The sequence below is a fragment of the Rhinichthys klamathensis genome, unplaced genomic scaffold (assembly GCF_029890125.1).
Source record: "Rhinichthys klamathensis goyatoka isolate OS25496 unplaced genomic scaffold, OSU_Roscu_1.1 h1tg000244l_1, whole genome shotgun sequence".
Taxonomy (NCBI): domain Eukaryota; kingdom Metazoa; phylum Chordata; class Actinopteri; order Cypriniformes; family Leuciscidae; genus Rhinichthys; species Rhinichthys klamathensis.
The window spans coordinates 1,257,255-1,271,327 of NW_026606766.1; the positions used below are offsets into that span (position 1 = coordinate 1,257,255).

General features: G+C 39.7%; 1 protein-coding gene across 1 annotated transcript in view; it reads left to right on the forward strand.

The window, feature by feature from the left end:
* Nucleotides 1-14,073, forward strand: part of LOC130100571 (fatty-acid amide hydrolase 1) — a 28,599-nt gene that overhangs the window by 14,151 nt on the left and 375 nt on the right. Inside the window, exons 6-14 of the mRNA XM_056266055.1 lie at nt 770-810; nt 890-1,014; nt 1,105-1,230; nt 4,529-4,626; nt 4,772-4,871; nt 4,961-5,004; nt 6,196-6,235; nt 6,333-6,441; nt 10,188-10,333. Of these exons, the coding sequence (XP_056122030.1) occupies nt 770-810; nt 890-1,014; nt 1,105-1,230; nt 4,529-4,626; nt 4,772-4,871; nt 4,961-5,004; nt 6,196-6,235; nt 6,333-6,441; nt 10,188-10,333 (829 nt within the window). The remainder of the gene's footprint in view (nt 1-769; nt 811-889; nt 1,015-1,104; nt 1,231-4,528; nt 4,627-4,771; nt 4,872-4,960; nt 5,005-6,195; nt 6,236-6,332; nt 6,442-10,187; nt 10,334-14,073) is intronic.

The following is a 14,073-nucleotide window of genomic DNA, read 5'->3' on the forward strand; positions in this document are numbered from 1 at the left end:
GTTGAGCCATTACTAACCTTGTGCTCAAGGTCATCATGACACTACAAGGTGTTTATTAGAAGTATTATTTAATGCCCATATTGCCATACTGTTTACTATAGAAAGTCGAGGTAACAGAGTTGATCATTTAAGAGACGAATCTAACAACATTTGAAAAAACACGTAAACACATTTACAGCTTACAGGTGTCACTTTAAAGTGATGATGATGTTATCATTTTTTGTGTGTAGGTTATGATTATGGTTAAGAGCACATAGTATCATAATCAAGAGTATGATTATGGTCATTAAGGAATAGTTATAATGGCAACAGGGTGGATGCATATTGCATAACATAGGAAAAAAACTTCAAGTATTTTGAATAATGCATTATATCTATTAATATCTAAAAAAATTTTTAAAAAAGATAGAAAAAATACTAGACTTTGCTTGCATAATCTTTTTTCATAATTAAAATGAGCGTATGTACTAATATAAAAAGGGGAATTTGGTAACATAGGGTTAAATGCTTATAATAACATACTGTATTTGTAAATAAAAACGTTTATACGTTAAAAGGGACACAAAAGTCACAGTAAATGTGCTCAATTTCTGTAAACATTGTCATGATGCATGAACATTTCTTTAATCATAATAGAATTTGATTTGATTTTAGATTGACATGTTTTGTGAGATTCACCTGTAGCTCTATTGTTGAGATGTTGTGCATATAATCTACTTGTTTTTTCTTGTTCTTTGATTTGCTTTATTTTTTTATCAACCTTGTTTAGTGGACAAGGAATCGGTTCTTGTGTCAAAGGCCAGAAGTCAGGTAAGACAGGTTTATCACGTCTAGTTTTGAACTGTAAACGAACTGAAATATAAGACGACATCTATGTGCTGGATTACAGTGTTGTCCTCTCTTGGCCCGTTGGCAAGAGACGTCGAGAGCGTGGCTCTGTGTTTGCGGGCTCTACTTTGCCAAGATATGTTCACATTGGATCCCACTGTTCCTCCCATACCATTCAACCAAAAGGTCCTGTATGAATATAGCACATCAAATGTTTCTTTATAGGTCAATTATAGGTGAAAGCAGAATCCATGATACTTTCCTCTTATGAAACAGGTGTATGAGAGCTCAGAGCCCCTGAGGATTGGTTATTATGAGAACAATGGTTTGCAGCAGCCGTCTCCAAGCATGGCCAGGGCCTTCAGGGAGACTAAAGCCCTGCTGGAGAGAGCGGGGCACACGGTACACAACTACACTACACTACATTAAAGGGTTAGTTCACCCAAAAATGTCAGTAATGACTCTCCCTCATGTTGTTCAACCCCGTAAGACTTTCGTTCATCTTCGGAACACAAATGAAGATATTTGTGATTAAATCTGAGAGCTGATCACTCCTCCATAGGCTTCTTAAGGGATCGAAACTGGCCGGCCCAAAAGTTATGAAAGACATCGTTAAAATAGTCCGAGTGACTACAGCGGCTCAACCTTAAGTTTATCAAGCGACGAGAATACTTTTTGTGCGCAAAAAAACAAACAAAAATAACGACTTTATTCAACTATTCATTTCCTTCTCTGTGGGCCTCGAGTGAGTTCACGTGGTGATATTGCGCACAGCTTCTGGGTTTTATGTCACACGCAGGCTCACTATTGGCCGACGCTGGTCATGTGTGTGATACGTGTGACGTGCAACACAGAAGCTTTGCGCAATATCACTGCGTGAACTCACTCAGCTCACCATTTATTTAGACTTTTCAAAGAAATCCAAATGAGCAAATCAATAAAAATAAAAAAAACTTCTCAAAAAAAGATTTGTATGCAGGCACACACAGACATCAATTTTTAGCATATGAATCTCAACAATGGTGACAAACAGATCACCTCTGAACATAAGCTCATTATTTATTCAGTGCAATGCAATGCAATGCATGATGGGCGCCATGAATGAGTTTTGATTGGTGGCACCCAGAATGCACTGCAACTGCAATCACTGATCTATATAATGACTGGATAGCTCATGACGTTCTAAACTGCCACCAGGCAGTGAAGCCACCGGAAGTGTTCGAGCGGCCATCTTACGATTCCCTACCAGCAGAGGGCTCCAACGGCCGTTATACAGAGATAGGTAGCTCCGACGGCACTTTTAAGATGACCTTAAAAGGATCTTGAAAAACTGCTCACAGGTTGTACTTTAAGCCCATATATAGTCATTTATATGCACAATTGTCGCTATTTCCGTGTTGTTTAAAAAAAATGTATAGCCTACTATGCATTCTTTCACAGACGTATTCAAGTTTAAACCCAATAAACGTATTATTCAATGCATTACTTCTTATAAATTTAATTAAATGCATATATTTAATATTTTCATGTCAATCCGTGTTCAGTTTGACCACGAACCATGCGCTGTCACTTTAATTCAGCGCCTGCAGCACAAACGATCTCTGCACGCACCGCATCCGCGTGCAGTGAAAGCTCCAACCTGTTGACATGGGTATGGTAAAAAATATGCACTGCAAACGGAGTAGGCCTATGTGTAAACCCCTTATTTACACTGCACACATCTGCGGCGCATTATGGCTCCGACAATGTTTTATTCCTACCTTCACGCGGTGTCAACTCACACCGGGAGCATTTCCACGTGATTTGCCGATTTGTGGGCGCGATCAGCTCCGGTAGCCGTGTCGCAGCTGTAAACGCGCCGCAGATGTGTGCAGTGTAAATAAGGGGTAAATAAGAGGTGAAACAGGTGTACATTAACCCATACAATTTGTATTAGGCATTTCCTGGACATGTTCTTGCTAACTAATCAAATACTTGAACAGACTACTGATCTATCTGTAAAACACAATCAGAAAGAGCTAAATTTTAAGTTCACAATTCACATATACTTAATTTTTAGTAAGCAGGAATAATTTCCGACTTTAAACAAATACCCATTTAAATGCTTAGGATGTTTGCGTTGTAAAACTGCTCAGGGAGACTTTAGATTTAAAGACGGTGTCTCGTTATGCAATGTTTTCTCAGTCAAATCATACAATTTCCTATTGATTCAATAGAACGCGTGAGCTCACTAGGGAATCACAATATGGCGGCGCGGTGGCTTCACTGTTTATGACGTCATGAGCTATCCAGTCATTCTATATAGATCAGTGACTGCAACATGCTTTATAATTGTCACCATTGTTGAGATTCACAGTCTGATTCTTGATGTCTGTGTGTGCCTACATAAAATATTTTTTATTTAGAAGTTTCTTTTTGTTTCTCTTTTTTTTTTGTGATATAATGATTATGTTAAACACAACCAACATCATCAGATCACCTTTTCTATTTGATCAGATCATCTGGCTGTTATAACTCATGTACAGAAGCCAAACGTAATCTAAAGTTAATAATGTGGGGGTCAAGAGCCCAACTAAAACACACACTCATCTCCATAATTCCGGTTTTCTTCTTCAGTGATTCTGCTTGTTAACATCATGTGTCTTCAGTGATGCTCAATCATCACTCAATTATTCACTTAATCATCTCATTAACTTTAACACTGCCTCAGTGTACATTTAACACTCAGCTCAGAGTTTAATTGGATCGCTTAAAATGACTTCCATGATGTTGAAGTTACATGAACAAATTATGTTTGTTTAACGTAACCCTGTTATGTGGAACCTGTGGAACCTGTTTACATAACAAAGTTAAATAAAGCCAACACATAATTTTTTTTAGTGTGTCACTCAAGTGGCCACGCCCTTAATTATGCAGAACTTTAAAGGTGCCCTAGAATGTGAAATTGAATTTATTTTGGCATAGTTAAATAACAAGAGTTCAGTACATGGACATGACATACAGTGAGTCTCAAACACCATTGTTTTCTCCTTCTTACTTAAATCTCGTTTTTGAAAAACACCCCTGAAAAACAGGCGAATCTCCACATAACACCGACTGTGACGCAACAGTCGGGATCATTAATATGTACGGATCCAAAAATGTGCAAATTTGCAGTTGCTCAGTGTTTGGATGTACACATGAACACAAAAATATGAAAGCATTAGAGAGAGTGCAGAAACTGCGTTGCATTAAGATCTTCATTCTCTGCTGCTCAATGCTCATCACGGCAACATTGTATGTGATGGGAATAGATCTAAATACGTTAAAAACATCTCACGATTCGTTAATCTCGATAGCTGTAATAAAAACGTATAATAGCTGTAGTAAAATTATTCGAGAGAGTTTCACATGTAGTACATGGCTATTTCATATGCAAACATGTCAGCCAATCACAGCAGAGACCGGTTACACACAGCTGACATGCCCCTTCAAACAGAGCATTCAAACCAGAGCCTAAAATCAGGCTAGGAAAAGTGCCTTTTATTTCTAAATTATGACTATTTTTGATACTAACTAACATTATAAGGGCAACCCAGGAAACATTATAAAATAAAATAAAATAAAATAAAAACATTCTAGGGCACCTTTAAGGCTTAATATAATTTAGACTTGAAAAGCAGGTCTGATGTTCTGGTCTGGTGTGTTGTTCACATTTCAGCTTGTTCCTTTCCCACCTCTACGGCTCTACGAAGTCTTCCATGAGTTTGCTTATAAAGGGGTCATGGCTGATGGAGGCGGGACCTTCTACAGTCATCTGTACGTCTGGTATCAGCACATTCACACGTCATGATTGATATCCATTAGAACTATTCCAGTGTTTCTGGCCTCATTAAAGACGCTGTAGTCACCTCTGATTCATAGTAATCACACATTATGTATGTCAATATGTGTGTGATTTCAGGAAGTCCGGCCCCATTGACCCGTCTGTCCGGGATCAGGCCGCCATGTTGAGCGTCCCAGGCTTCATAAAGAAGATACTCTCTGTTGTTCTGAAGCCTGTTGTGAGTTCTGTAAATGTTGTTTCGCATCTAATTAAGCAATCTGTCATATTCAAGCTGATATGTTTTTATGTTTGGATTACTTTCTCCAGTGTCTGCGTTTGTCTGCAAGCCTGAAAGCAACTGCTGGAGTTGGGTAAGCTACAGACATTTTTTGTTTATATTAATTTGCATAATTCATATAATTATGCTGATAAATCTTGTGTTCTTGAGTGTAATTTAAGATACGATTGTTTTTATTTTTTTAAATTTACAAATTAAAGTTTTGAGAGATATTTAGAAATACACTGAACACTAAATGCGGGTCAGTAATGCTGGGTACACACCTAAAGATAATCGGGCTGATTTTGGGCAGATTTTCCCCCTTCCGACAATCCTAGGTATGTCCCGATTATCTTGATGGTTCTACAGATTATCTTATCAGATTCTCCCTTGATGTGAGGTGTGTTAAGAGTGTCCGAACCTGCTCGGAAGAACATCGGAGCCGCTCCGATCGCGAATCGTAAATATTCAACATGTACATATTCAACATGTTGAATATTTACGATCAGAAATCCTGATGTGTGGGGGGAACCCCGAGGACAAACGCGCGCACGTTCTGGAGATTATCACGTGAAACGAAACAATATCCAATCAGAAAGCGAGATGATGGAAGACGGAAGCATAACAAACGCAGTCATGGCGCAGCACAGACTGAAATTAATGTGGACATTATTGTGAAGTCTCGCGAGATTTTGCGAGATTTCGTGTGTTCACAGTCGAGACTCTGGTTGAAAATCTGTTCGTGTGTGGTGTGCTGTCTTTGTCACATCATGGCACACCACACACTATAGGAGCAAAACGGTTCAATCTAGGATTTTTTCTCCTCATGTTTGTGGTCTATCACATTTTGAAAATCTTATAAGATGTACCCAGCATAAGATTTATTGGAATCAAATTAATACTTATATTCAGCAAGGATAAAGTGGCAGTAAAGACCTCTACATTATTACAAACTGTGAATGTTTGACCTTTCTATGCATTAAAGAATCCTGACATGTATCATGATTTCTACAATAATCTGAAGCAACTGTTTTCAACATTGATAATAATCATAAATATTTCTTGAGCAGCAAATCATCATATTAGAGTGATTTCTGAAGGATCATGTGACACTGAAGACTGGAGTAATGATGCTGGAAATTCAGCTTTGATCACAGGAATAAATTACATTTTAAAATATATTCACGTAGAAAACAGTCATTGTAATAATATTTTACAATAGAACTTAGCAGAATTGAAATGATACCATTCCTTTAATCGCTTTTTTTCTTTTTTCTTTTGCAAGGTCTGTAGCAGAATTGTGGAGACAGCACGTAAATATTGAGGTAGAATTTTATTTTTTCGATTTTATTATTAATATTAAGTGGTGATTGTATGTATTTTGAGGGTGTGTGAAAGGTTTTTCGGTTTTCTCATCGGTAGGAATACATCGATGAGGTGATAGCGGAGTGGAGGAGACTGAATGTGGACGTTTTGTTGTGCCCTATGATTGGACCAGCCTACAATTTCCATTACGCCGGCCATCTCACTAGTACTTACCTCACATTTACATTACTATTACATTATCTTTGTGCCTGTAAACCTGGGGTCGGCAACCTTCATTTGTCTTGTTAATCACTGTGCCACATCCCACGTCTCATTGCTTTTAGCTTTCAATTCCCTTATTATTACTAGTTAATTTAATTGTGACTAGCAATTCCTTCCTGTTTCATGATTTACTTAAAGTCAGCCTGAAACAAGTTTTGATAGACTTTTCTTCCCTATTGTGTCGTATACCCGAGTGAAACGGCTTCTGGAACAAGAACAAATAGGACGGGGCTTGATTTTGTCCGTGAGGAATCGATTGGATGGTTGTGGTTTGCTATTGGTTGATCTCATGTGAGTGACAGGTTATAGCCCCGCCCTCGTCATCAGAGAAGAGATGCTGCAAGTGGAAGGGAATGTTATTTTAGCGAGAGTCCCCCTGTAGTCAATAATTGTATCTCTTAAAACTCATCTTTGATCACCAAAATTACATATTTAAACATTTTTTTCAATAAATGCCTTAAAGTACCGGTAGCTTGAATGTAACTCGACACTCTTGCCTCAGTTTGTATACATTGTTCTATGAATATGCAAATGAGCCCCGCCTCCAGAGATCCACTGGTTGACGATCACACGTTGATCTGATTGGTCACAAGTAGGGCTGTGTATTGGCAAGAATCTGGCGATACGATACGTATCGCGATACATGGGTCACGATTCAATATATTGCGATATATTTCGATACTGTGCATAAGGCGATATATTGCGATTTTTTTAAAGTAGGACTACAATTTTAGAAAGTATTATTTAAAAAAAAAGACATGATGTGCATAAAATTCAAACAAGTTTACTTTAGATAAACAATTCAGTACACAGAAAATCAAACTGCCAGTTTGGGATTGTGGTTCACAGGTTCTTAGTGAGCAAATTTGTATATGCTCAAGTAGGCCTTAATAAAAGAAAATACATAGCCCCTGTCACAATACATAACATACACACATGTGTGCAATCTGAAAAAAGAAAAGACATCTGTCTATGTCAATAAAAATAAATAAATGCTTGCACTATTCCTAGTACACAGGGTACATCCAACACGTTTTGTGTTGCAAAAACACGAACACAATTCAAGTCAAGTCAAGTATATTTATATAGCGCTTTTCACAATTGTATCAAAGCTTCACAGTATAAATCAAAATAACATAACAATGTTTGTTTCTTAGTGGAAAAAACATCCACGTTAGGTAGGGCTGATCAATGGTATTAATGATTGGTTAATTAATTTGAATATCCCCAATTCCTAAAGGAAACATTGAGGAACAAATATATAAATAGTCAGTTAAAGAAAATACATAGCCCCTTACTGTGACATCTAGGCTAATGCATAACACATAAGGTGCAATCTGAGGGGCAATCTGTCATTAAAAAAATGCTTGCACTATTATTTATACAGGGTACATCCAACACATACCGTAAAACTTCAAATAATAGCGAGTCCCATATAGACGCCGGTCTCTTTTACACGCCTGATGTGGCGAGTGGCGACAGGTTTGGGTAAATAAAGGCCAGTCTCAAATAGAGGAGGGGTCTGTTTTTTAGTTTCGGGTTGTATTTAATCTTTTAAAACCCGTCAAATCGTCCGCTTTTTAGCGGCTGCCAAAACAAATTTGTGTCCCGCCAAAGCCTTTTTTTATCGGTGAGTGATGTAGAATAGAAAGACTGCTGCGCTTGACAGGACGCAAACGAGCAGAGAGAGAGAGAGAGAGAGAGAGAGAGAGAGAGAGAGAGAGAGAGAGAGAGAGAGAGAGAGAGAGAGACAGAGAGAGAGCGCCCCGGCCGCGCGCGCGCACTCTCACGTCTTCAAACAACACGCGCGCTGTCTTGCTCTCTCTCCCTCGCGCATATTAATCAAAATCATAGACACTGTAGGCGAGGACACTAGTGGTGCGTCTCATTCTAGCCATCTAGTGGTAGGGATTTAAACACAACATAAACGCGAACCACGGCAATAGTATGAATATTTTTGCACGTAAACTAAAAAAAAAATCGATATTGCGTTTTTGAAAATCGATACAGTATTGCAAAATAAAATATCGCGATACTCAAGTGTATCGATTTTTTCTTACACCCCTAGTCACAAGGTCGTTTGTGACGTCAGAAACACCAGCGATTTCAAACCGTGTTTTTGAGACTGTCTTTGGTTCACTGCAGTTTTAAGCAGAAAATACTCAGCAATGCTGTCGACTTATGAACTTACACATGGTTTGTCTTAAAGCACATTAAAAACACCACATAGACATATCCGGTTGTTAAGTCGTGACGTAACCACTCTCCGATAATACTGTTTCCGGGTCCAAAGGCCGGGTCCTCTCTACCTACCTACCGCTTTCGCCCGAGTTTTAACGTGTTCCCGTGTTGTTTAAATAGATCGGAGTTAAAAAACAAGTGACATTCAACTGTCATTCTACCGCTTTCCCTGTGACGAGAAAGATAAGAGAAAATGGCTGCAGTTGATAAGGTAAGTTACAAATCTTAAACGAATGAAGAAACTTTGGCGCCAGTGGGTGCTATCCCTTAATCCCTAGTAACACCCACTGGCACTGAAGCGAAAAAAGACCTTAAGAAAAGGGTTTATTTAGTCTAGGATCTGGAGTGGACGAGCGGAGCGCTTGGGCCCGGAAGAGGCTAAACGTCACGCGTGACGTCAGACTTAACAACCGAATAATATAAACAACATTAAAAGCTGGATTTTCACCACAAGGGGTCTAATTATGTGCAAAGCAACATAACAATAAATACTGCAATGTCTGTTAGATATTATGCAGTAGGTGTGTGCGGTTTAACGTTACTTATTAACTCGACAGTCATGATTTCAGCATTACATACGGCCTTCATCAGTCACCTAGGCCTCGTTTACACTGTCAGTGAAATGTGACCCAATTCCGATTTTTTACTCGTATGCGACACAGATCGGATGTGTTCTATGACAGTGTAAACAGGAAAAAAACGCATGCATTCGGATATTTCGAGATCGGTTTCAGGCCTCGTTCATATGTGGAAATAAATCAGATGTAAATCGGATATGTGCCAATGCGACTGTCATGTAAACAGGCAGATCGGATTTTCCGAGGCATTAGGCTGCGTCTTTAATGACGAGAGAAACCCCGACGCGCATCTGCGGATGGACGGATGGCCCGATGAAACATTGTGTCGTCGTAGGAGAGGAATGTGGACACACGTTGACACAACATATCAAAGGTTGGCTTGCTCATCCTAAAATTTCGGACCCACTGCTCCTCGTTAAAGCCCGCCACGATCTCATGAAAGTGCGTTTATTGCACGATTTTTTTTTCACGTGGCATTTACGCCAAAAATATAGCTTTATGGCGTTTAATATGCACGTTTACAGTGCGTATCATATGCAAGCAAAAACTATTTTTGGCGTAGGCTATAAATGGCATGAGAAATAAAATTGGTGCTATAGATAGGCTACTCACTTTTATGAGATCATGTTGTATGTTCCCACCTGTCCTGAGATCTCGCTGCGCGTTCGTCCATCTGAGCAAGAAGACCCCTTTAAACATGCGCGATGTTTCAGTCAAGTGTAAACACATGACTCGGATATGGGTCACAATTTAAAGAACGTGTAAACGGACGGTAAAAAAAATCGGATATAGGCAACAAATCAGAATTGGGCATCAAGACCTGCAGTGTAAACGAGGCCCTAGATGCAGTAATTCTTCTCCACTCCTGAAGGTCCTCTCAGCTACACATCTCTGTACAACCTGCTGAACTTCCCAGCCGGGACCGTGACCGTGTCTACAGTGACGGAAGAGGACGAGGCACAGCTCAGTCAGTATAAGGGTGTCTATGGGGACATGTGGGACAAACTCTTCGTTAAGGTATGTTTACACAGTGCAAGACCTCTGAAGTTAAAGGTATTGTAGGTAGAATTTTTTTTTAAAACTTTTTGCCAAATTTGTTTAAACTTTCTATATATATCAATGCATAATTTAAATGTAAGTACTCTGGAAAAGAGAGTATAAAAATCGAGTGTCTGTAGTCCTCTCAGGGCTGTAATAAACACAGCTACTTATCTCCATTCACTTCCACCCCCTCCATTCTGGGCTCCTTCCAAAACCACGCCCCCAAAACACATGAACGCGCGATGCCGACAGCTCACAGCTGGAGGACGCGCTTACCAGCGCCGAGCGGAGAGGAGCAGTGCATGTAGTGACATCATGTCAGACTCACATGTAATAAAATACCTAACTTTATCATTATGAATATAAACAACTAACATGGCTGTTAATACTCACTATCAAGCTAGCATATCGATACTGTTAAAGTTTAAAATATATTGAGTTTGATTCGTTAACGAGCTAGTAACATAAGGCAAAGCTAAAAACAGGTTGCATTGATACACGTTTTGCCATTACAATAAGTTACACTGTGATGAAGGTGAATTTTGTGTAAGATTCATAACATATACGCCGTGTTTTGCATGTAATTGTGTCTCTTACTAGTCTCTTACCCTCCTCGAGTCAAACGAGTGCGCGCATGTGGGCAGCGCATGTAGCAGCGGGGGTGTTGCCATGGTTGCGAGAGAGTGACAGTCGCCTAAGCCAATCCTTTGTTTCGTCCCGGAAGGAAATAATGAGCTGTGTTTAGTGCAGATTAAACGGTCTAGAGTCACTCGATTTTTATACTCTTTTTATCAGAGTACTTACATTTTAATTATGCATTGATATATATAGAAAGTTTAAACAAATTTGGGAAAAAGTTTTTTAGACCAAAAACGACCTACCCAACCTTTAAGTTGCATGAAATCCATAGGATGTTTTTGTCAACCTTAAAGGGTTAGTTCACCCAAAAATGAAAACTCTGTCATTAATGACTCTCCCTCGTGTCGCTCCAAGCCCGTCAGACCTCCGTTCATCTTCGGGACACAGTTTAAGATATTTTAGATTTAGTCCGAGAGCTTTCTGTCCCTCCATTGTAAATGTGTGTACGGTATACTGTCCTTGTCCAGAAAGGAAATAAAGACATCATCAAAGTAGTCCATGTGACATCAGTGGGTTAGTTAGAGTGTGTTGAAGCATCGAAAATACATTTTGCTCCAAAAATAACAAAAACTAGGACTTTATTCAGCATTGTATTATCTTCCGGTTCTGTTGTGTGTGTGTGTGTTCTGGTTCTGTTGTGGATCCGCGTTCAGTGCCGCCGCTGACGTAAGACGCTGCTGACGTGTGTCTGGTGTGTGTGTGTGTGTTCTGGTTCTGTTGTGGATCCGCGTTCAGTGCCGCTGCTGACGTAAGACGCTGCTGACGAGTGTTTGGTGTGTGTGTGTGTGTGTGTGTGTGTTCTGGTTCTGTTGTGATTCCGCGTTCAGTGCCGCTGCTGACGTAAGACGCTGCTGACGTGTGTCTGGTGTGTGTGTGTGTGTGTGTCTGGTGTGTGTGTGTGTTCTGGTTCTGTTGTGGATCCGCGATCAGTGCCGCCGCTGACGTGTGTCTGGTGTGTGTGTGTGTTCTGGTTCTGTTGTGGATCCGCGATCAGTGCCGCTGCTGACGTGTGTCTGGTGTGTGTGTGTGTTCTGGTTCTGTTGTGTGTGTGTCTGGTGTGTGTGTGTGTGTGTGTTCTGGTTCTGTTGTGGATCCGCGTTCAGTGCCGCCGCTGACGTAAGACGCTGCTGACGTGTGTCTGGTGTGTGTGTGTGTGTGTTCTGGTTCTGTTGTGGATCCACGTTCAGTGCCGCTGCTGACGTGTGTCTGGTGTGTGTGTGTGTGTGTGACGTAAGCCGCTGCTGACGTGTGTCTGGTGTGTGTGTGTGTGTGTGACGTAAGACGCTGCTGACGTGTGTCTGGTGTGTGTGTGTGACGTAAGACGCTGCTGACGTGTGTCTGGTGCGCTCGAGCTTCGTCTACAGTCTGAGGGAGACGCACGCTGGAAACAAAACAATCTTCACAAACATGTCTAAGGATTTCCACACAGAGGAAGACTTGCATTTTTTTGCCCAGCCATATTTATTTGAACCCGAACACACACACACCAGACACACGTCAGCAGCGTCACTGAACGCGGATCCACAACAGAACCAGAACACACACACACACACACACCAGACACACGTCAGCAGCGTCTTACGTCAGCGGCGGCACTGAACGCGGATCCACAACAGAACCAGAACACACACACACACACACCAGACACACACACAACAGAACTGGAAGACAATACAATGCTGAATAAAGTCCTAGTTTTTGTTATTTTTGGAGCAAAATGTATTTTCGATGCTTCAACACACTCTAACTAACCCACTGATGTCACATGGACTACTTTGATGATGTCTTTATTTCCTTTCTGGACAAGGACAGTATACCGTACACACATTTACAATGGAGGGACAGAAAGCTCTCGGACTAAATCTAAAATATCTTAAACTGTGTCCCGAAGATGAACGGAGGTCTGACGGGCTTGGAGCGACACGAGGGAGAGTCATTAATGACAGAGTTTTCATTTTTGGGTGAACTAACCCTTTAAAGTGTTGTGATAAATTGAGTTGTATGTCTGACAACCACAAGGAGGCAGCATAGTCACGATTACAAAGATTGAATCACACCACTGGGATCATGTAGCAAAGTTTATAAAACACACATGTGATATATGTAAAGCTCTGCTTAACTCCAGTAACCAATAGTAAAGCCATATATGGGACTATTTGGACTGTGTATATTTTTAGGCCCTTTTATGGAGATTTTTTTTTTTTTTTTTTTTTTTTGTCTAATCATTTCATTACAAAAAATAATCCCATTTGTTTAAAACTATTACCCCCAGTATCCCAAATATATGTTGAGAGTGTTTTTTTCCTTACTAACTCCTATACACTCCATTATTTCAACCTTGTCACAGTATGTTTGGGATTCATTTAATTTGAATAAATAAATGGGATAACTCTGGTAGTTTTACTTTAGTTTTGGAATGCTTTGAAATAAATCACACATTATAACATGGTGGAAAAAATATGAATAATTAATTTTAAATGAATGATCAATGTAGAAACGACCTTAGTGAACAAATGTAATTGCACAGACTACATTGTTTATTGTCAACAATTTTGTATTTTGTGCCATGAAACATTTTTGTGAAATTTGTGTTCTGTGATTTAAAAAATATTTATATTGGGCTTGACAAGGCTATATTGTTTTTTCTTTATCATTTATTTAAAGATGTTTAAATCAAACCATTATTCTTAAAGGTGTATTATCACTTCATAACAGGATTCAACAGAAAGTGTAGAAACAAAGACAAATTGTGCTTTTTTTTTTTCATAACTGCATTTTATGAGAAAAAAAAAGCAATATTTAGGTAGATTTTGTTACTTTAATTGGCTGCTATTTTAATAAAAAACAAACCTAAAAAGGTATTTTTAGGATTTTTGCATTTGCATTGCATTACAAAGTCAAACCCATCGTATAATATGAGTAATATGTTGTGTGTGCGTGTGTGTGTGTGTGTGTACATGTATGTGCGCGTGTGTGTGTGTGTGTACATGTATGTGCGCGTGCGCGTGTGTGTGCGTGTGTGTGTGTACATGTATGTGCGCGTGTGTGTGTCTGTGTGTGTGCGTGTGCATGTGTGT